The following is a 21,280-nucleotide window of genomic DNA, read 5'->3' as shown; positions in this document are numbered from 1 at the left end:
CAACACAGCAGTAAAGTGAAGTTGCGTGACGCCTCCAGCAACAACTTCACTTTACTGCACTCGTTTTGTGCCACTGAACTCCTCCAGACCTCCAGCTACCTCCCGGTGTTCCCTGCTGCTGCTGGGACTGCTGCTGCTCTTCCAACATGTTCTTCAAGTTCATTTGTGCCGTGGTGACCAGGTCTCTCTTCATCCTCGTCTCTCTCATAGGAGTGTGGAGAGTAGTGTGGGTGAAGGACGACGGACTCTACTGGCTACTGACCGTCCTCTACCTACCACTGGTGGCTGAGATGATCCTGACCCTGAAGAGAAGGAGAGGGAATGATTACAAATGGTATTATCCACTATACTCGTCACTACTACTGTTGTAGTTTGCTCCATTCTGGTTCCCCGATTTAATAATATTTAACTAGATTCTAACTGGCAGGTTGTAAGGAACAGTAAAGAGAGGAAACGTTAGTATTCAGACAATATTTGTCTATTTCTTTCTTCAGGTTCTCTCCAGCAATCTTTCTCTTCCTCATCAGTATCATCCCATCCATATGGATTTTAGAGCTTCACCACCAGGACAACAAATCCACTGACTCGAGGGTATCATCCGTCTATTAATGTCTATTATGTCCTGGTCTGCGAGTTTCACACCTTATTATTGAGTTAATAGTAAATGTTCAGTGTTCTTTTTTTGTCTGTCCTTCTAGTGTGACAGACTTGACTCAACTGAAAATATTAAGAGTCTCTTCAGACACTGGATGAACTCAACCAGCAACAGTGAGGGATTCAAGGTAGGTGTCACGGTGAAAGTTACCAAACTGTTTTAAAAAGTATTCATACAATGCTTTACTTAAAATGGTTCAAACTTATTCAGAGGTTAATATGTTAAAAACGTGGATTTATTGTGCGTATTTGTCAACCTTTATTCTAAATTTAGTTCATGCCTAGACGTGTGAAATGAATGAATGACGTGTGGTTTGACTTCTGTAAATGAGTAAAACGTCTTTTGTGGTCATGATGTAGTTCTTCAACTTCTTCAGCTTTCAGTTTTGTGTTCAAAGTTGCTGCATGTCCTCACACGTCTAGACAGTGGCTCTTTTTTCTCTCAGAGTTTGGTAAAACTGGTTCACCTCAAAGAGGCCGTTGTGAGGCTTGTGGGTGTTCATCGAGCCAGCTGCTGTTAATGAAATGTGCCGCCCTCAATAAAAACAATTACAAGCTAAACATGAAAATTCTGGTCTGCACAATGAAACATCTATGTTTGTTTTCTGTACAGAAGAGCAGCTTTATCCCACATTACAAACTTTCTTTTTAAAGTGTAGCTTCAAAATGAAAAATGTTTACTTGAAAATGACCTGTACATAATGTGTATTAATGAAAATCGAGCAGTAATTGAGAAAATCTCCCTCTATAGACCACTTCAGTTTTTCAGCATTTAAGTGTGCTAAGGTAGGAGTGGAAGTTGGCCCCAGCGCTAAGGACAGGAAGAAAGAGGAATTCAAGGCAGGCAGCAATTAGGCAGGCAGAGGTGGTGCAGCGAGGAAGGGGATGCTAAGGGGCTGAGAACAGGGGGTCCAGTGTGGAGTAAGGCTGGCCCTGCAGAGAGGAGGAAGCCAGTGATTGATCAGGTGCGTCGTGAGGGGTAACCATAGAGATATGTTTGGGCAGGTGCTCAGGGTAGACAAGAGAAGACTTAGTTGGAAGGACCTGTGGTCCGTGGAGTCCAGTCGTAGAGGAGTTCTGCTGTATGACGGTCCCTTATGCTCAGCGGTAGGAACCGTAAAGCACATCCTGTCAGGTTGTAAGATTATTTTGACACACGATAGGTACACATGGAGGCTGAACCAGATTCTGAAGGTGCCTGGCTGGTGCCATCAAGAAGAGGAGAGTGGAAGTAATGTCAGGAAGAGAGGAAACAGTAAGACAGCTATTAGTTTAGTTAGAGAGGGAGGAACGGACCCAGACGGGCCAGCTGTTAGTGTGTTAAATAAAGGAAGGACTGGGACACGCAGGGAGATCTGGGTGGAAAGATGCTGATTCCACAAGAAAGCCAGAGGCCAGACATTGTAGAGAGGTCAGATAGCGAGTGAATAGATTATTTCATTGAGCTGACAGTGCCGTGGGAAGATTATACTGATGAGGCATATGAGAGGAAAAGGGAAAGATTCTCAGAACTAGCAGCTGAGGTAGCGGGGCGGGGGGAGCATCAGGGTGGCCCAACGAGGGTTCATTGCGTGGTCAACAACAGCACTATGGAGGGAGCTTGGAGTCAGTGGGCGGAGCCTGCAGCAGGCAGGCCAGGGAGATGAAGCAGCTGAACAGGGCGGTGTTTGGATCTGCCGGTAAAGCAAAGTTGGTGGTGGTCGTGTGTAGCACGTATGACCTCGTGGCTTTGAGCAAAGATAACGTTGCCAAAGTATGCAGGTACAAGTAGATTAGGGGTGGTGGGTGTGAGGGTTGAGGGCAGTTCTGGGACGCCAGGACTGCTGTTGAGCCTTCTACAGGTGTCGTGGGTCGACGAAACACTGGACCACTTGATAACCGCAGTGAGATACTGGAGGCTCACCTTGTTGCCAAGGTTTTGTGCTAGGTAGTTTCTAACTTTGCTGTTTAAGGATAAATTGCTTAATGGTCTCATAGAATCCAGTGAATTTGTAAAATGTTAATAATATCGAGTCAGTCAACCTTTCGAGGGTTCGAGGTCACATCCTGGTACTTGTAGTTTTCTGCATGTTTCTGTACTGACAGTGTGAACACACTGACGCACTCAGAATAGAGAGAGTTAGTACACATTAGAACATCTGGACCACAAGTAGAACATCTGGAACACCACATTAGGGGGGCACGGTGGTGCAGTGGTTAGCACTGTCACCTCACAGCAAAAAAGGTTCCGGGTTCGAATCCGGTCCTGGGCCTTTCTGTGAGGAGTTTGCATGTTCTCCCTGTGCTTGCGTGGGTTCTCTCCGGGTTCTCCGGCTTCCTCCCATCATCCAAAAACATGCACCTCAGGTCAGGTTACCTGGCGCCGCGCTAGTGGCAGCCTGCTGCAGCAGCTCCCCCCTGAGAGCCCCCCTGAGAGCCCCCCTGCTGTAGTGAAGACATTTCCCCTCGGGGATTAATAAAGTGTATCAAATCAAATCAAAATTAGTGTGCTCTATAGATGGACACAGATTCTGTGTCCTGTTGTGTTCCTCAGTCGGACTTATTTCCCCTCCACAGCTCCCGATGACCGCGGTGTGTGCCAACGACTGGATACTTGCTTTACACCAGATCCTGCTCATCTTACTGATCTTGGGAAAATGGCTGCTGCCCGCTGCTGGAGAACTGACCAGAGACCAGCTCTCCCAGTTACTGCTCATCTTCGTGGGCACGGCCGCCGACATCCTGGAGTTCACCTCCGAAACGCTGTCTGACATCAAGTGAGTAAACGGAGGACAGCAGGAGGGAGAGAAATGAAGATGTTACATTTAATTAATGATATGTGTGTGTAACAGGGACAGCAGTCCAGCCATGGTGTACATCATTCTGGCTGTGTGGACTTGGAGCATGCTGCAGTTTCCTCTTCATTTCTCAGGTAGGCTGCAGTGAGGACACCAACACAGCTGGCAGCTGTTACTGAGCTTTTTAGCCCTCTTTGAGGTTTTGTTTTGGTCTCGGCTTTGTTTTCAAACTTTGCTCCTGTCTGTCTCAGTTCCAGCAGCTACAGACAGACATTTTCACACAAAACCCCCGGTAGACGCTGCATACTGCCTGCTCGCTGCATTAAACCGAAGACGAGACAGGGAGACTTACTGGTGAACATAATTCACAGCCCAGCGAGACAAATGCAACGTTCAAGGAAAGTTTTTGGCTGGAAGTTTCTTTTTTTGTTCCTTAAATGTTCTATTTGAAGGTGGGATAACATTATATAAAAACAAATCTGAAATATTTAAGCATCTAAAAACAATTTCATTACCACCAAACATTTGTTATGTTTTCAATAATAATGCAATTTTTTTAGGAATGTTTTCTGCAACGTTTAACTGGAATGTCATGAAAGTTAAAACATTCTGAACATATGGATAAAGTGTTCATGCATAACGCTTGTTTATTGATTTTAAAGCATGTTATCCTACCGAATTATTACATTCTGGGATTATTAAATAAATGTGCTAAAAACATTTTAGGAATGTTTCGACAAAATATTTTGAGAATGTTCTTAAGGAACATTATTCTACCTGAAAGAGGAATAAAACGCTTCCTGCTCCTAACACACCGAGGACATCATATGCTCTGATCATCAGAGCTGAAGTGGAGCAGAAACAGAAGTGAGTCTTTTTAATAAACGCTAAAAGAACTGAGTCCTTTTCCTGTTGGGACACTTTTCGTTTTACGTTAAGGAGACTGAGTTTGGTTTGTTTAAAAAGCACCGTATGTGAAAACACCGTCAATACCTGAGAACATTTTTTTTTAAATTCACTAATGAAAAACTTTCTAAAACTGAGGGCATAATTCTGACAACATTAAGAAGACCGCTACAAACTTTACTTTGAATTCTAGCTGTCAGATATTTTTCTCGGGCCAAAGCACAAGGAGAGGGAATACTGGGTTTCATGTAATAAGGTGATAAAACAGTCATTATGATAAAGAACTACTGTACGTAAGTCTTTAGGAAGCTACACTGGTAGAAAGCTGATTTAAACGAAGTTAGGAGCGTTTGTGCATTGGAGCTCTGAGGGATGTGTGACCTGCTGCGGGTCCTCAGGAAAGACGTGAGTCTCTGAGACCGACCAGAACACCAGAACCAGCAGGACCAACCTCAGTGGATCACAAGGAGGCTGACGGGCATCTTTTCAATAACCATATGACAGATTCCAACTGAACAGGAGCTGGTTTAGGAGTTTCTCCTCTGTTTCAACAGTAATCGGTGCGTCTCGGGAGGACCTCTCAGAACCGGCGCCGTCTCTCCTCTCTCACCTCAGGACGGACATCTGGAGCACAGTGGAGACTCTGTTCATCCAGGACGGCCCTTTCCTGGTCGTCCGCCTCACGGTCATGATTTACTTCAACGTGGTGCACCAGATGCTCATCTTCTTCGCCATCAAGAACTTCCTGGTTGTGGTTCTCAACATCTACCGGCTGTCCGTCCTCATCTGTGACAAGACGTCCTGAGACTGGATCGAACTCCAGTTCAGAGTGACATTACTGTTTACTGGACGCGGTTGACACTTTTTCTTTGTCTAAACCTCCAAGCAGTGGACTAATGTCTCTGTTTTAGCTGTAAAAGACACTCCAGTCTTCTCATAAGGACATTCACACAGTTTCTGTAGCTTTCTACTTATGATGTGACGTAACAGCAGCGATGGAATGTAATTAAGTACGTTCACTCAGGTACAAGTACAAGGGATTTATAGTGTACTTTAGTATTTCCATTTTATACAACTTTACATTTCTACTCCACTAAATCCCAGAGGTGAAAATTGTAGTTTTTCCTTCACTGTATTTCTAACGGCTTCAGTTACTTTTGAGATGACAGCTTTTTGTAACCTTTCTGATGATGTCACAGTTCATGCTTGTTGTTTAGTTATATGTCTTCTGTCGTTTTCTTCCTGTCCATTTTAGTCCGTTTACATTGATAAGTTTTTTCCTCATCGTTCGGTCCTCTCTGTCTCTCTGCCCTCTCTGTCCTTTCTGTCTCTCTGTCCTTTAAGTCTTTCATGTGCACTTCCTGTTTTATTTTGATAACTCACCTTCTCATCTCTCCTGTTCTCTTAACTTCCCACTTGTGTCCTCTTGTCTTCCCACCTGTGTCCTCTTGTCTTCCCACTTGTGTCTGCTTGTCTTCCCACCTGTGTCCTCTTGTCTTCCCACCTGTGTCCGCTTGTCTTCCCACCTGTGTCCTCTTGTCTTCTCACCTATGTCCTCTTGTCTTCCCACCTGTGTCCTCTTAACTTCCCACCTGTGACCAACTCCACCCCTCAGTCAGTAATAAAGGACCAGCTCCACCCCTCAGTCAGTAATAAAGGACCAGCTCCACCCCTCAGTCAGTAATAAAGGACCAGCTCCACCCCTCAGTCAGTAATAAGGGACCAGCTCCACCCCTCAGTCAGTAATAAAGGACCAGCTCCACCCCTCAGTCAGTAATAAAGGACCAGCTCCACCCCTCAGTCAGTAATAAGGGACCAGCTCCACCCCTCAGTCAGTAATAAAGGACCAGCTCCACCCCTCAGTCAGTAATAAAGGACCAGCTCCACCCCTCAGTCAGTAATAAAGGACCAGCTCCACCCCTCAGTCAGTAATAAGGACCAGCTCCACCCCTCAGTCAGTGATAAAGGACCAGCTCCACCCCTCAGTCAGTAATAAAGGACCAGCTCCACCCCTCAGTCAGTCCAGCTCCACCCCTCAGTCCAGTAATAATAAAGGACCAGCTCCACCCCTCCAGTAATCCAAAGGACCAGCTCCACCCCTCAGTCAGTAATAAGGGACCAGCTCCACCCCTCAGTCAGTCTCCGTCAGTGATAAGGGACCAGCTCCACCCCTCAGTCAGTGATAAAGGACCAGCTCCACCCCTCAGTCAGTAATAAAGGACCAGCTCCACCCCTCAGTCAGTAATAAAGGACCAGCTCCACCTCTCCGTCAGTGATAAGGGACCAGCTCCACCCCTCAGTCAGTGATAAAGGACCAGCTCCACCCCTCAGTCAGTAATAAAGGACCAGCTCCACCCCTCAGTCAGTAATAAGGGACCAGCTCCACCCCTCAGTCAGTAATAAAGGACCAGCTCCACCCCTCAGTCAGTAATAAGGGACCAGCTCCACCCCTCAGTCAGTAATAAAGGACCAGCTCCACCCCTCAGTCAGTAATAAAGGACCAGCTCCACCCCTCAGTCAGTAATAAAGGACCAGCTCCACCCCTCAGTCAGTAATAAAGGACCAGCTACACCTGTCAGTCAGTAATAAAGGGCTGCAATAACTGCTCTGGGCTCAGTGAGCCATAAACAGGTGTGAGCTGTGCTCACTGGTGTATTTTGGTTCTGCCTTGGCAGTTCAGTTGCATCCCACTCCATTATTACCTCAGAAGGTGCAGTGTAGTCTTGACGGTTACCTCCTTTCTAAGGCATACAAAAGTCCAAACAGCATGCCAATTGCAAAGGCCACGTTCTCCAGATCCTGAAGCATCACCACACCATCGGATGACTCCCACAGTAGAACAGTCACTACCGGGTGTCTCTGGTGACGTACATCCTGACTCTGTTCCCTCTAGCACTTAGTGTGTCGACCGCAGTCACATCCAGGTGAAAGTAAAATCATTTCTTCAAAGATATGCTTGCTTATAACAAACCTTAAAACAAACTTACTTTTTTGAAATGTGGCAAAAGTACCACCTACTTTCGAACACGCCATGTACTCCTGCACCAGATCCTCCGGGTCTTTGTGGAAGTAGATGTCCAGTGCTAACATTGCGGTCCTCCTGAGAGATAACAACTAAGAAGAACAGCGAGGTTTTAACTTAAATTGTCAGTAGCAGGGACGGAAATGGGCCCAGATTCTTAAAACTGTCCTGTAACAGTTAACTTGTAAGACTCGCACGAGCAATAAGAATCCAAATAAAATGTAATGCTCCTTTCTGATCACCTATGAATAAAGATCATTGAATTAAAATATTTTTGCTTTTAGCAAAACTGAATATCAACATTCACTTCATCTGATTTGTGTCTTAAGTGTGGGAGCTACGAGGATGATGTGCCGACCTTAAAGCTGTCACTCAGCTATGGTTTAAACAATATATCTCCTAGACATCATTTCAAAATTTTACATTATTTTGCCACCTTGAGTGGTAGAGAGCAGTCCATGGATAATGGACCACTGTGATAGATACTTTAAAATATTTTACTGAATTAATTCCAAAAGAGCAAACATACAATTTAAGGTTAAATAGTTAAAAGGTTCTTACTGTCATCGTGGCGAGCATATCTCTAAGATAAAATCTACATTTTGTTTTTTTGGGTGTTTTGACCATTTATTGCCTCCTGGATTCTGCTTTTGCATTTCCCATTGATACCTCTGTGTTAATGCTTATCTGGATTTTTGGGATTCTTTACCTGGATATTTTAAACCTGGGTCTGTGCTTGACCGAGCATGTGGATTTTCCCTTAATAAATTTCGCTTTTGTTTTCGCACTATATTATTAAAAGAGATGATCTTACTTGTGTTTTGGGTCATACTCTGACATCATAACACTGAAGGGTTAGACGTTGAGAAAATTCGACTACTTTTTAAGCTAAATAAACTATTTTAAAATGTTCGCTGGAAAATGCAAACATTGCAAAAGCTGGAAAGGAAGTGGCGTTTCACTAATGTAGAAAAAGGTCACCTCGCCTGCAAACAGTTAAAAAAGCTCTGCAATGCCAGAACTGCATATTATTCATCATTATTAGAGGAAAACAAATAAACCCAGGTTTCTTTTCACAAAGAAGTAGCTTTAGAAAATCATTTGTAAGGCCTGATTTATAATTAGACGAGTTCCCCCCCCCCCATAGATCTACTAATAAAATAAAAGTCAGAAAGGGGAAGTTGCCTCAGCAGCCTCAACCTTATTCACGTCATCCTGAGCAGCATCGTTCCCGTAGCTGCCACAACCTGCAGCTGTTTGAGCTGCCAGCTGATGGATGAATCGTCACAGTCTCCTCTTCCTCCTCTTCCTCCTCCTCCTCCCTGATTTCACCGGCTCTCCCCGCCTCGTCTCTCTACGTCACATGCGGCACATCGTTAAGGGCAAATGGAGCGGAGCTACTATCTCCACTGACCTGGATCGAGGAGGGTCCGGATCGCGCTCAGCTGAGAGGAGACGACACGACCGGAGGTAAACCACGCTTCTTCTTGTTTTTTTAAATTAAAATATCACTTATGTATTTACCTGTAATATCTGCATGTCATTTGATGCCCGAGAGGCTCTGCATGATGGACATATTTGGAGAAATAATTGAATAGTTGTCTAAGTGTCCAAATTCTCTGAGCGCGCGCGCGCACGCACGCAGTCAAACCCGTTCAGTCGCCACGTTTTTAAATCCTACTTCTATATAAATGAGCCTGATCGTGTCATCTCCACTCTGTCGTCACCAGGCTACATCATTATTTTAAGCAACCCCGATTCACCCTGAATGTGATCGCCGCCCACACTCATGTGTCAGTTAGACCTGGGAGGAGATGTAAACGGGAGATGACTGTGCTTTTTCCTGATCAGCTGTGCTGTGCGGATGGAGTCAGGGAGCGGGAGGCCGAGGCTGCCCGTCAGCGCTGCTCCCGGAGCCGCCGAGCTGGACGCAGAGCGCCGGCCTGCTGGAGACGCTGCTGTGATCTGATCATCTCTGCTGAACCTGAACTGCAGGACACGGAACATCAACCTGATTCTGAATCCCGGCTGAGACACTGATGCTCTACATGGACCCGGAGGGAGCAGGGTAGGGGAGGGAGGGAGGGCGAGCCTGCAGGAGAGACCTGAGCTTCACCACTGAAGTGCTACTCCACCAAGGCTAATGGTGAGTTATGCATTTTATTTCAGATTACAGTGAAAAATCACCACCACACATTTTCAAATGTTTGTAAACAGTTTGCTTTGAATTATTGCCATCATTTGTGTCTGATTTGGATACAAATTTCTAAAATTTCATCCTCACCTGCACCCTGACTGAAAACTCCAGATTGTGCAAATAGTTTTTTACTTTTGGATAAAAACGGTCTCTCACATCACTGGAAGCCCATTCTCAGCGTTTGTGTAATGCAGGCTTCAAGTTTCCACATCACACTAGTGTAAGCTGCCTGTTGGACCAGGACTGGCTCCAGACAAGTTGTGATGCCATAAATATGCAACAGGTGCACCTTAAACTAAAGCCTGGTTCAGACTGACAGTCCAAATCAGTTTTTTTTGTCGTGTCCTGATTGATTTTTGAAAGTGTGGAAAGAAAAAAAACAAGAAGAAACAACAACACATGAAATGCTCTCTTGGCTAATGGACTCCAAACCACATTTGGAGGTGTTCTTTCTATATTTCTACAGATGCGTCTCGGTTCAGATGCTCTCAGATCAGATTTTGTTGTGCTACCCACAACAAAACACACAATGATGACAGAGTGAGCAGATTGTATGCTAACTCCAGCAGAGCCATCAGAGAGTGGATATTTTGGCGCTATGGAGGACAATGAGAACGACAGACACTGAAATTATCTGCCGGCACTTTGCTCCCGCGTTGGAAAGCTGCGTAGGTCATCCCCATAGCAACCCATGCAGAGAGTTTGGTGATGTCTGGAGACACCTAATCCCATCCGCCCATTTTGCAAACAACAAGATCCGATTTAAGAAACAAATCCGATTTCCCTGAACGAAGCCCAAATCTTTAGGTGAGTTTAGAGAAACGTTCCACTTTCAGCGCAAAAATTTGAGCTCAGTCTTCCAATACATCAGTCTGTAAAGTGAGGCTCAAACCTCCAAGAGAAGCAATAACCTCTGCATGATTTGATTAATCACTAATAACATTCAGTTACAACCTCAGCTGTGATAGCTTCTTCATCATCCAGCTTGTGGCCTGATTTATGTTGAGGCAAACAGTCTTGTCTTGACCTAAAACGTTTTGGTTTCCATCGTGGGCTCATTTGTTGGAAATCTTCTGCCCTTTTTCCACATGTAATTAAAGTAATTAAAATACAGTAAACCTAAAGCTGGATTGAAGGATTTCATTACCAAGATAATTTACAGTTATTTTCTTTGATAATTCCTCTGAATGTAAAATGTCAGAAACAGTGAAATACAGCATATTAACATCCAAAAACCCAAACTTGTTGACTTTGACAGGATAGATTAATAGAGAAAACTTGAAAAATTGCTACCAGAGAATTTTTTGTTAAAAAATAACGTTCAATTAATTACATTTTTCAGTTACCAATTGTCAATTCATTTTCTGTCAGTAAACTGATTGAGAAATCAGCCAATCATTTCAACTCTGGAGTTCTATTTTTTTCATTGGTCCGAGGAAACAATGAAACTGTCTTGTACATTGGAGGTCATCAGGGGGGTCAACAATAAAATGTTGCCCTGAGCCTTCACAGGAAGTGAATCCGGCCATGCACCGGACTCTGATATCACTGCAGTAGTGCTTGGTGATACTGTTCAGTGTAATGCAAGGTGTCCCAGAAAGAGAAAAGAACCTGCAGCAGCTCTGCTCACTGACTCTGTCTCTGTGGATATTAACTGAAACTGTTGGCATTGATCCGCTCAGTCAGCGGTAACTTCATGCAAAGCTGCGATGATAGAAACAGAGTTCTTCAAGCGGGGCTGAATAAACCCAATAAAAGATGGATTAACAACAAGACAAAGTGACTCTGAGGAACCGCAGGTTTCATCAGCTCTATTACTGCCCACATAATTATTCACACATTTGTTGGAAAATTTGCACCCCTGAAATAGAGTATCAGCTATGATGAGTTTTTTTTGTTTTTATAACTCACCTAACAACAACAGGCAGGTTGTATTATTCCACATTGGCAGTGTTTTCATAGTCAATATGTCTGACAGGTATTTTTGTTTATAATAAATTGACAGTTCAGTGTATAAAATGTGAGAAGATACTGAAATACTGAAATTCCCTGAAGCCCAAGTTGACATATTCAGATCACTGGCAGTCAAAATTTTTACAAGTTTACTGTCATAGAAAAATAGCAAATACCACTACTACTAATATTAATACGAAGAATGTTTTCGAAATTTTGTTTTCAGAGGATTTTATCAGAATGGCTGCCTTAATAGTGCCCGTGGCTTTTCAGGGTGTCTGAGGAAATAACACAATATTTATGTATGACAGGAATAAATAGGGGCCTAAAGAAAATCTTTGGCCTCCCAAATTGATGCGGTCATGGGCCCAGAGCTCATGTGCATTAGTTATTCATTATTTAATGTTAGCAGTAGTTTCTGGGAATTTGAATGAGCACGTTTTTTCTGTTTTGTAAAACGCCTCATGAACACCATAAACATGTAAATGGTGTTTATTATACATGTACATGGTGTTTATGGGTGTTGCTTTTAAAAAAAAAGGGGCATTCACTGATTTTACATGCAGTCATGGTTCTGTAAACACAACATAACATTTCTTTTTGGAAACAATTTAAAAAAAAAAATCACACAACGAAACATTTGACTTTCATATATGAAGGCTGAAAACTGTTTCCGTTGATGGTAAATTATTCTTTTGGTGAAAGAATACATTTAAAGAGGATTTAAACGCTACTAGAAGTGCAGTTGGAAGATATTTTGTTATTAATGAGAAAACAACAGCTCTTATTTCAAATATGTCTAATTTGACATATTTGAAGATTATAAATGTTATTTTTGAATGATGCAGACATTAGGTTTGGTGAATGAGCAACATGTTTTGTCAGTAAATACATTTCGGATGCTTGCGTTCACACACTGCAGTAAATCAAAGCCTCAGTGCTGCCCTACCTGAGGATGTGGACAGACATCCCCTCTGCCTGGTTGCTCATCCAAATGTACCCCTCGAGGGTGTTGTGCACAGGTTTGGTTACGAGCAAATTATTAATAATTATCTTTGTTACACATTTGTTACACATGAGTAGCTAACCTTATGACTCATGTCTCTGACAAAGTGTGTGTGAGGTTATCTGACCGACGGAGCTGCTTCATGTCAACATGGCAGCCATCTATGTCATTCTTTAAAAAAGAGACAGACTCTCTGACACTGACAACATACAAGATAAATTAAAATGTTTCGCATTTCAGTCTAAAAGACCAAAATAATGTCAACTAACACACAGACCTCTCCTGTCCAGTGTTTGCAAGGGGAGCAAGAAAATTGTGTGTACATCTGCACTGTGGATCTAATTCAAACCCACCAATAGAAACTCTTGTCTCATCCATCAGCATAGACTCCGCCCATTATGTTCAGTTCAACTTGCAAGTAAAATGTTTGACTCACAACCAAAAAGGTCTGATTTACAATCAAAACTTTAATAAAGAGGCTTCAGGAGAAAAATTCTGTAACTAAAACCACCAAAACTGTAAGAGACCATTTCTCACTTCATATATTTCTACTTACCTACTTTATTTTTAATTGCAATGTGAGAAATTTGCTGTCAAATTTGTAAAATTGTATTCTTGTATATCTTCATATGAAGACCTCTCGTCGGGAAATTGAGCCATAACTGTGTTTTTGACAGCTGCTTACAAAATGAATTCAACTTTACAGCATCAATTTGGAAACGTCTTGATCGACATCCCTGATTCTGGTGAAATGTGTTGGATACGCTCAGGATCAATAATCCTCACAAATGGATTTAGCTCATAGTTCTCAGAAATAATAAGCAGTCGGGAGAAAAACCCAGAGACAGGGAAACATTTTTCATCTTTATGGATGAAAAATCCTCAAAGCGATGAATGTGTTTGCTTTTGACCAACGACATATCCTTATCATAAATATGATTTTGTGTTTGGAATCCCCAAAACAAGAACACAGGCATCAAACAAAAGAAGCCTAATTAGAGGATCGTATGTTGTGACCCAGCGCATGGTTGGTCATCTGGGACAAGTGGAGTGTTGCTCACAGATCTTTGCTCTCTGCGTGTGCACGCCTGTGTTTTTTTTTTCCCATTTTATGGGATCTGCAAAGGATTTAATCAGTCATGCTCTGTCTAATAGATGGGTTGTTCAGTGGAGCGTGATGAGAGAGCATGCTGTCCTGAAGAGAGGGAGATGAGAGGAGGAAGACATGACAATGTCGCTAAAATACTCGGCCTTGGAACACAAAGGAAAAGCGAGTTGACGCTGTCGTGAAGACGGAGCCGAGTTAGCTCGTGATTTTTTGCCTCCACAGGAATCTTCAGCTCGAATTATGCACATGGAGGAGTGTGTCCCAGTGAAAGGAAGGAGAAGGCCGAACTGTTGTCTGAAGGCACGTTTTGCCTCTTAACACCGAGGGAAGGCTCGACCTGTCCAGGACATGCACATCACTTACTGTATATGAGTCACTTTCTCCAAGACTCCTCCACATTCCTGCCTCCACAGATCATCATCTGATCTTGGCAAGTAATATTAATGCAAGCGCACTGATTCTTATTTCATAACATGTATCCATCTGTTGATTTACAATCTTCCAAACACACCGAATGTGACTTTTTTAAATGTCAATCGGAGCATCAGTGGTGCGGTGTGGGCAAATGAGACGAGACCTCTAACGCAATCTGAATAGAATCCAATATGTTGCTTCTTTTACAGCTAATGTGAGTATGAAGGTACGAGGCTGCAACTATGAGCCTCATCAGACAATCACGCTTATTTTTCACGTGCCCATTGTGCTGCTTTGTGTTAATGCTTCCTGCTTCTTAAAAAGTTTTAATTTCACGGAGCAATCTCTGAGACTTTTTGATCAGCCGTGCCTCTCATCGACAGGTTGGCCAAGTCAATACATCCTGCAGAGATCCACTCTGCCAAGTCAGCATGAACCCTTCTCAGCCAAACAGGCGCTGAAGTTTAGCGCTGACAGCTAGCCAGTCCGTGCGGACATAATGTTCCATACTGAAAGTCCGAATCCCTTTTTTCCTCTCAGTGTTCAGCTCTAGTTCTGAGCCAGCGGTGGATCTGACTGATCTGATTGAATGGTGAATATTATATTTTCCATTGTCATTGCACAAGTACAACAAGATCAAATTTGCAGCCTCCTTATTTGGTGCTATAAAAACAAAAACACCAGTATAAGCTGTGTCCAACTGTAGCAAAAGGTGCACCAGTTTCTATTTCCAATGCAGCAACAAAACCAGAGCAATAAGTGCAATAAGTGAAACCTGACGATACTACGTCCCGCCCACCCATAGCTGTAACCTGACTGCACCACAGGCCTGTCAATCAAACAGACACGCCCCCCAAAACAGGTCTTCTTGAATCTTCTTTTCTAATGAATGAGGGATTATTTTCAGATGGACCTCCAGAAAACTAAGAAGAAGGAGTGACTTTAGCTAACAACACCGAGATAACTGATGGACACATTTTATTCACTTTGGATTTGATGAGAGAAGTTGAATGGGAGTCTATGGAGCCGGAGGCTTTTTGGAGCCGACCTCTAGTGGCACTCGCTGGTATTGCAGCTTAAGGCAAGGTCCTGATTTATAGCAGTTTGGCATGACATGACTGTAGCCTTGTCTGATTGGTTAATCACTTAATTGTTTTACCAGGGGACACAAACTCGGCCTGGTTTTCTCTGGCGACGCAGACGTGAGTGAAAATAGCACTGCAATACAATGTTTTACCCAACATAACATTTAGAGAGGTGCTGTTAAAGTAATTATATCACACTTTTATTACATCTATATATAATTTCAGAAATGACAAAAACATATTTTAGTTATTGTACGCTGTGAAAAAGTTACACGCGATTAGATTTTGATATCAAGCTTAATATGTAACAGAAAAACTTCCCATAAATGACAAAAAAAAAAAAAGGTGTTATTCCACTGTCAGCTTTCACGACCAAAATCTTCTCCTTACTCTTTTGGAAATAATGAGAGCAAGTCACTGCGTGATGGTGAGAGTCTGAGACACACGGTAACGTTCAAAAATGCTTTAAGTTTGTTCCTTGCCTTTGATTTTGTGGCATTTCATCATAATAAAAGACCCTGACTCACATAAATACAAACGTGGTAACAAAGGAAGCAGCATTTTGATTGACTTTTATGAGAAGCACATCGACTGGCAGCGTGTCTCTGCAATGAAGCAAGGTCAGCTTGTGTGAACTGAAGCTTCAGGCTGCTGTCGCTGATTGTTTTCTCAGCTCAGTGGACAGAGCCGTGTCTTCTGAAGCACATCCTAAAAGGTTTCTTGCTATGAGCTACACAAGTAACAACCATCAAGCTAGCTTTAAAGCTAATGGCTTTTGACTGAGTTGTGATGACCTTCGGTTCTGCCCGAAACCCAGTCATTGAAATTATGCAGTTTTAATTTGACATTTTTCACTTGTGTAAATTCTTGTGCAGATTTAGATATAAAAATAACTTGCATTAGACAGCATCACTGCCTCTAAGGCTCACTAGATGGTGCTCTGGTGCCCATTAGTGGTGCGGTCCAAAGCTCCCATAGATGTTTAGTATGGTTGAGATCTTGTGATTGCCATGGCGATTGCATATAATTGACATCATTTTCCATGCTCTTAAAACCATTGGCACAAGCAGATTTCTTCCCATAGCAGGACAGGGCCACTGAATCCTTTCTCTGGAGGGGTCAAACATTTTGGCCTGTATGATCATGCACTCACGCATTTGTTGGTGAATATTATATTTTCCATTGTCATTGCACAAGTACAACAAGATCAAATTTGCAGCCTCCTTATTTGGTGCTATAAAAACAAAAACACCAGTATAAGCTGTGTCCAACTGTAGTAAAAGGTGCACCAGTTTCTATTTCCAATGCAGCAACAAAACCAGAGCAATAAGTGCAATAAGTGAAACGTGACGATACTACGTCCCGCCCACCGATAGCTGTAACCTGACTGCACCACAGGCCTGTCAATCAAACAGACACGCCCCCAAAAACAGGTCTTCTTGAATCTTCTTTTCTAATGAATGAGGGATTATTTTCAGATGGACCTCCAGAAAACTAAGAAGAAGGAGTGACTTTAGCTAACAACACCGAGAGAACTGATGGACACATTTTATTCACTTTGGATTTGATGAGAGAAGTTGAATGGGAGTCTATGGAGCCGGAGGCTTTTTGGAGCCGACCTCTAGTGGCACTCGCTGGTATTGCAGCTGAAGACACATCTGCATTGGCCTCATTTTTCAGAGCCGGAAGTTACGATCAGCCCAATCACAGTTGCGTCATCTGCGAACCTGATGATTGTGTTCGGGGCAAGTGCAGGTGCAGTTGTGTGATGGGACTCATCCTTGTGTTGTGCTGATACCTGGAGTCTCACCTGAGGACGCTCTGACAGGAAGTTCAGGATCCAGTTGTGCAGTGGCGAGCTGAGACCTTGCTGATGGAGTTTGGAGGTGAACTTTTTGGGGATGACAGAAATATAAACAGAAGAAACTGAAGGATGACTCTTCTGACCTTGTTCCTTTTTTCCACATCTTTGTAGACCAGTCTATCGTTTTTGCACCAGTAAATTCTTAAATGTGTAATGAGTGGTCAATGCAGTACAATCCTTCTATATCATCCCTTAGGAATTATTGTTGGACTGTTTTTTGTTATGAGGTGGAGTTTATCTTTTTCCAGGACCCAAATGCAAGCACACAGACTCGAGGTATCAGTTCCAAAAATACTGTCTTTATTGTCCCAAAAAATAAACAAACAAAAACTACAAACCAAAAAGGTGGCACCGAGCGTGTCCACCTTACGTCCAGTCGGGAGGGCAACTCAACCGACAGCTCCTGCGGGGACACGGGAAACAGGGCAGCCGGCAGACCAGCGGAAGGGACGGCGTCAACAATCCTCCTAGCCGGGAGGGCAACTCCACCGACTGGTGATTTTGACCGGGAATATCCGCAGGAGACACAGAGGCCGGAGGAACGGGAACAGGAACAGGACTGACCGGGAGCTGACGGGGAGCAGACGGAAGACGGACGGGTGGCTAACAAAAACACACACACACACACACACAATGAACCGACAACCAGAGTTGTGCAGGGGCAGGGTACATATAGTCTGGGGAGGTGATCAGGAAGATGATGCAGCACACCTGCAGGTGGTGATCAGGGATGAGTGGCTGCATCTGCTGGGACTGGTGAGGGGCGTGGCCACAGGCAAAGATAGGGGACACAGGAGGAGAGGTGATCGGGGGCAAAATGGAGGACAAAACTGAACTCCTGACATTTTTACGTTGGTCTTTTTTTTGCATTGGTGTTTTTTTTTTCACGATTAATCAATAATCAGATAAAACAAACAGCAGATTAATCAATAATGAGAATAATCATTTACTGCAGTCCTACTATTTTAGCGCAATGATTGGGGATCGGCAGGTTTTTGTAATGGCCAGCTGAAGGGGCTCCAGTCACCCAGTCAGACCAGTAGACAGTACTTTAGTCCACCCTGTGTCCTGCTGGGACAAAAGAGCAGCTGGACTCACTGTTTGAACACCAGCCTAAACTCTGCTTCCTGTGTCTGATAATGTTCCTTGTGTTAATTTGATTTCATATTTCAGGAGACACTAGTACCGTGTTGTACATGTTTAATGATGTGAGTTATTTTAAGACAATGATGTCGGTGCAGTGAGGCAACACTACAACTACAGTACAGAGTAAAACAATGGCTTCACCTGCTTTCATCTCAGAAAACCGATGAAGGTTTGCTTTACCTGTGATAAATGTTACAATAAAGTCAGTGTGTGCTTCCATGAGATTTCATTAATGCACTCTGAATACATACTTGAGGGGGCTTGAGTAATTGCGCAGGGCTTTGGAAACATGCAGCACATTCCAGCCTCTGACAGCAAGTCTCCAGGCTTCACATAGTCACTCGGACTACAATGAGTGAGGCTGGATGTTATGAATGCTGATGGTTCATGGCCGCATTGTTGGCAGCAGCGCTGGCTGTGTGCACACAACAAACCTTTTCATTTTCTATAACAAGCATTCTTACAGTTCAAACAGCATTTTAGGTGTCAGGAGAGTTGGATGGAGGTCGTTTTTTTTTTTATTTGTTTTTTTTAGATTGGTATCATGTCACAGGATGGTGTGCCTAGCTTAGAATAACCATGATAACCGGGAAAAACAGTCAGTTCAAAAATACACCTACCAAAGCTTACCAATCAGAAACAATCATAGAAAAACAATTGATGAGTTTTCTGGAACTATTTAAAAAAATAATAATAATTGTAAACAGCCACACAGGAATCTTGAACCGCTTTCATATTGTATATGAAGTAATTGGGCAACTCAAGATGGTTGCATATTTACAAAGTTGGTCTGTGTTTGTTTGATTTCATGTATTTCCAAATTGTAAGATATATCAGAAATATCAGATGTCATGAATGCTTCTTACAAACTGGGAATTGTTCCCTGGAAATAGAAACTCCTACTTTACATGAATGCAGCATTGTTGTTGGAGATTTCCATGTTTGCTCCCATCATGTCTGAACGCACCGAATCATGTGCTCACTGGCCGAATCTGGCAACCCACACAATGGCCGAAACCGAGGGAATGGAACAAACTATTGTTCCATAAAGAAATCGTTTCCTCCTCCTATAACATTTCTGTTTGTAAACAGAATAAACTAAAGAGATGCAACTTATTAATCAGCAAGTATTTATCAGAATGCTGAACTTAAATATGCACATCTTAGACTGAGTATGATTGGCTCAGACCAGCACAGGATTACCTCACCAATTGTTTTTTTTTCTGTAAACAAAGATAGTTGTTCTTTTGGATCCAAATTATTAAAAAAAATAAAATAAATAAACACGGCCTTTGATTCAGTCTATTGTTGGAAATTTTCAAAAATATCTATTAGATTTGGTTAAATCTGAGTCATTTGAGCTTTGTTGTAAAAAAAAAAAAAACTAAGGACATTTTAGTGTTAATCTTTATGTATTCTGTGTATTTTGAGGGCAGGGCTATTGCCCTCTTTGTGCACAGTTGTCATGGTTACAGCTGTCGATCACGATTGATTGAAATAATGTTTTTCAATGTAAATCAGATTTCTGATTTCTAATTACGGTTTGTTGGTTAAATTGTTCACTTGTTTCCCAAAACAAAGCAATTGTGTGACCATTCAAGTCTGCAAATTAAGGCAGTCCCACATCTACCACTATGATCAGACCCACAACGACAATAAACTGTAACTGTGGTTAACATGTGGCCAACATTCGGTGCCGCTCATGGGTCATTATTCCATTCAGGACAGATGAGGAATTTATTGTTTTATTCTCATCCTCACCATTCGTAATGAAACAATAACGTCGGCAAGCTGCCTGCAGGTTTTCACCATTCATCTTAGCTGTTTTCTTGCTGCAGTTCTCAGTGGCGTGTCGATGAATGTAATCCAATAATGTACTGACAGCGACGGAGCATTACTGCACACCAGACTCTTCTTGTTAACAGCAGCATTAAATCAGCTTTTGAACATGAAATATTCTGGAAGGCGGAGAAAACTGACATTCTGACTTGTTATAGAAAGAAAAGCTCAGGTGTATTAGATAACATTGACTACTGCATTCCTTTTAGGTGAGCTCATTCCAGTGTCCTGGTGTTGTTGGGGCTGACTCACCGGCATGACTTACTCTGATACTTGATGGTGCAGAACCATTGTAAAGATACGTGTCTCTCGTGCTTTTCCTCCTTTGCAGGGATACCTGCAGGTTCCAGAACTTGATTTTGCCGTAAATCAGTAATTCGTTTTTTTGTGCAGTGATTTACCTTTTTACTATCTTTTCCTTGATGAAAAATGTGAAACATTTCTTCATTCATTTTCAAATGTAACTTTTCATGCAGCTTCTCTCTCATGTCATGAAAAAAAGGGGAGGGATATTTTTCTTCATACCGTAGCCGGGATAGTAACGGTTTTTCCCAGAATGCCTAGCAGTTGTTCGAATGTTCATAGTAGGCACCATAAGTGACATTGCGTTGGGCATTAATGTGATTAACCTGTGATTTATGAGTTTGAGGGTGAAAGTTAACGGCATGTTCTGAATTAGTGTGGTGTACAGAACCCAGGACCTGAGCTCAGAAAGAATTCATCTCTGCCTCGTCTCTCGGTTGCATAATCCCTGACTAGTCACATCGGTGTCAGAAGTGGAATATTGAGATGACAGTCACTGTAGGAGAGCTAGAGGAATTTATTACATGCAAGTGCCTTGGAAGGGGTGTGGCCGCAGTGAATTGTGGCCACAAGGCAGAGAAAGTCACAGCTGACCTGGGAGAGTCGTGGCTGAGGGTGGATGCTCTACCTATGCACCAAGGCTACCACGGCTGGCTGAGACATCTAGGAGCATGGTGACTACCCCAATGATGTCATCAGTAAGAGACAATGCTCCCTTGCACACTGCCCCTTTAGTGCCACAGGTGGCACCAGAGGTCCCCCGGAGGAGTGCAATGAAGCTGCCACGCTACAATGGGGAAGAGCTACCAGAGACATATTTCATCCAGGTGCAGCTGGCTTCCCAGTTTAATACGTGGTCCACAGAGGAGACAGTGGTCCAAGTTGCTCTGGCCTTGGAAGGCAAAGCTCTACAGATTCTTACAGACCTCCAACCAGATGAACGACTCAGCTAGCCGGCCATTGAAAGCGATACAACACCGCTTTGTGTGCCGTGCTTATGCTGATG

At 43.0% G+C, this 21,280-nt stretch overlaps 2 protein-coding genes across 2 annotated transcripts in view; both read left to right on the top strand.

Annotated features, from left to right (window-relative positions):
* The first annotated feature begins 144 nt into the window (after nucleotides 1-144).
* Nucleotides 145-5,616, top strand: LOC138635137 (transmembrane protein 26-like). The gene is made up of 6 exons (XM_069722485.1): nucleotides 145-334; nucleotides 495-591; nucleotides 699-782; nucleotides 3,211-3,410; nucleotides 3,486-3,565; nucleotides 4,892-5,616. The coding sequence occupies exons 1-6, from the start codon at nucleotides 147-149 to the stop codon at nucleotides 5,140-5,142; spliced, it is 900 nt and encodes a 299-aa protein (XP_069578586.1). The 5' UTR covers nucleotides 145-146; the 3' UTR covers nucleotides 5,143-5,616.
* A 3,121-nt stretch (nucleotides 5,617-8,737) lies between these two features.
* adgra1a (adhesion G protein-coupled receptor A1a) overlaps nucleotides 8,738-21,280 on the top strand; it is a 28,226-nt gene continuing 15,683 nt past the window's right edge. Inside the window, exons 1-2 of the mRNA XM_069722484.1 lie at nucleotides 8,738-8,829; nucleotides 9,211-9,505. Of these exons, the coding sequence (XP_069578585.1) occupies nucleotides 9,503-9,505 (3 nt within the window). The 5' untranslated portion in view covers nucleotides 8,738-8,829; nucleotides 9,211-9,502. The remainder of the gene's footprint in view (nucleotides 8,830-9,210; nucleotides 9,506-21,280) is intronic.

Source organism: Brachyistius frenatus, unplaced genomic scaffold (genome assembly GCF_029030835.1).
Source record: "Brachyistius frenatus isolate BFR_SWC_R1_liver_20210118 unplaced genomic scaffold, ASM2903083v1 Contig_293, whole genome shotgun sequence".
Lineage (NCBI taxonomy): Eukaryota > Metazoa > Chordata > Actinopteri > Embiotocidae > Brachyistius > Brachyistius frenatus.
This window is presented reverse-complemented; position numbering and strand designations above follow the sequence as displayed.

Excerpts from the sequence above, each read along its gene's own strand:
- LOC138635137 (XM_069722485.1), top strand. The coding sequence starts at position 147 with ATGTTCTTCAAGTTCATTTGTGCCGTGGTGACCAGGTCTCTCTTCATC. Across the intron at positions 3,411-3,485 it reads GAAACGCTGTCTGACATCAA|GGACAGCAGTCCAGCCATGG; the intron begins GTGAGTAAACGG and ends TGTGTGTAACAG. Across the intron at positions 3,566-4,891 it reads GTTTCCTCTTCATTTCTCAG|TAATCGGTGCGTCTCGGGAG; the intron begins GTAGGCTGCAGT and ends CTGTTTCAACAG.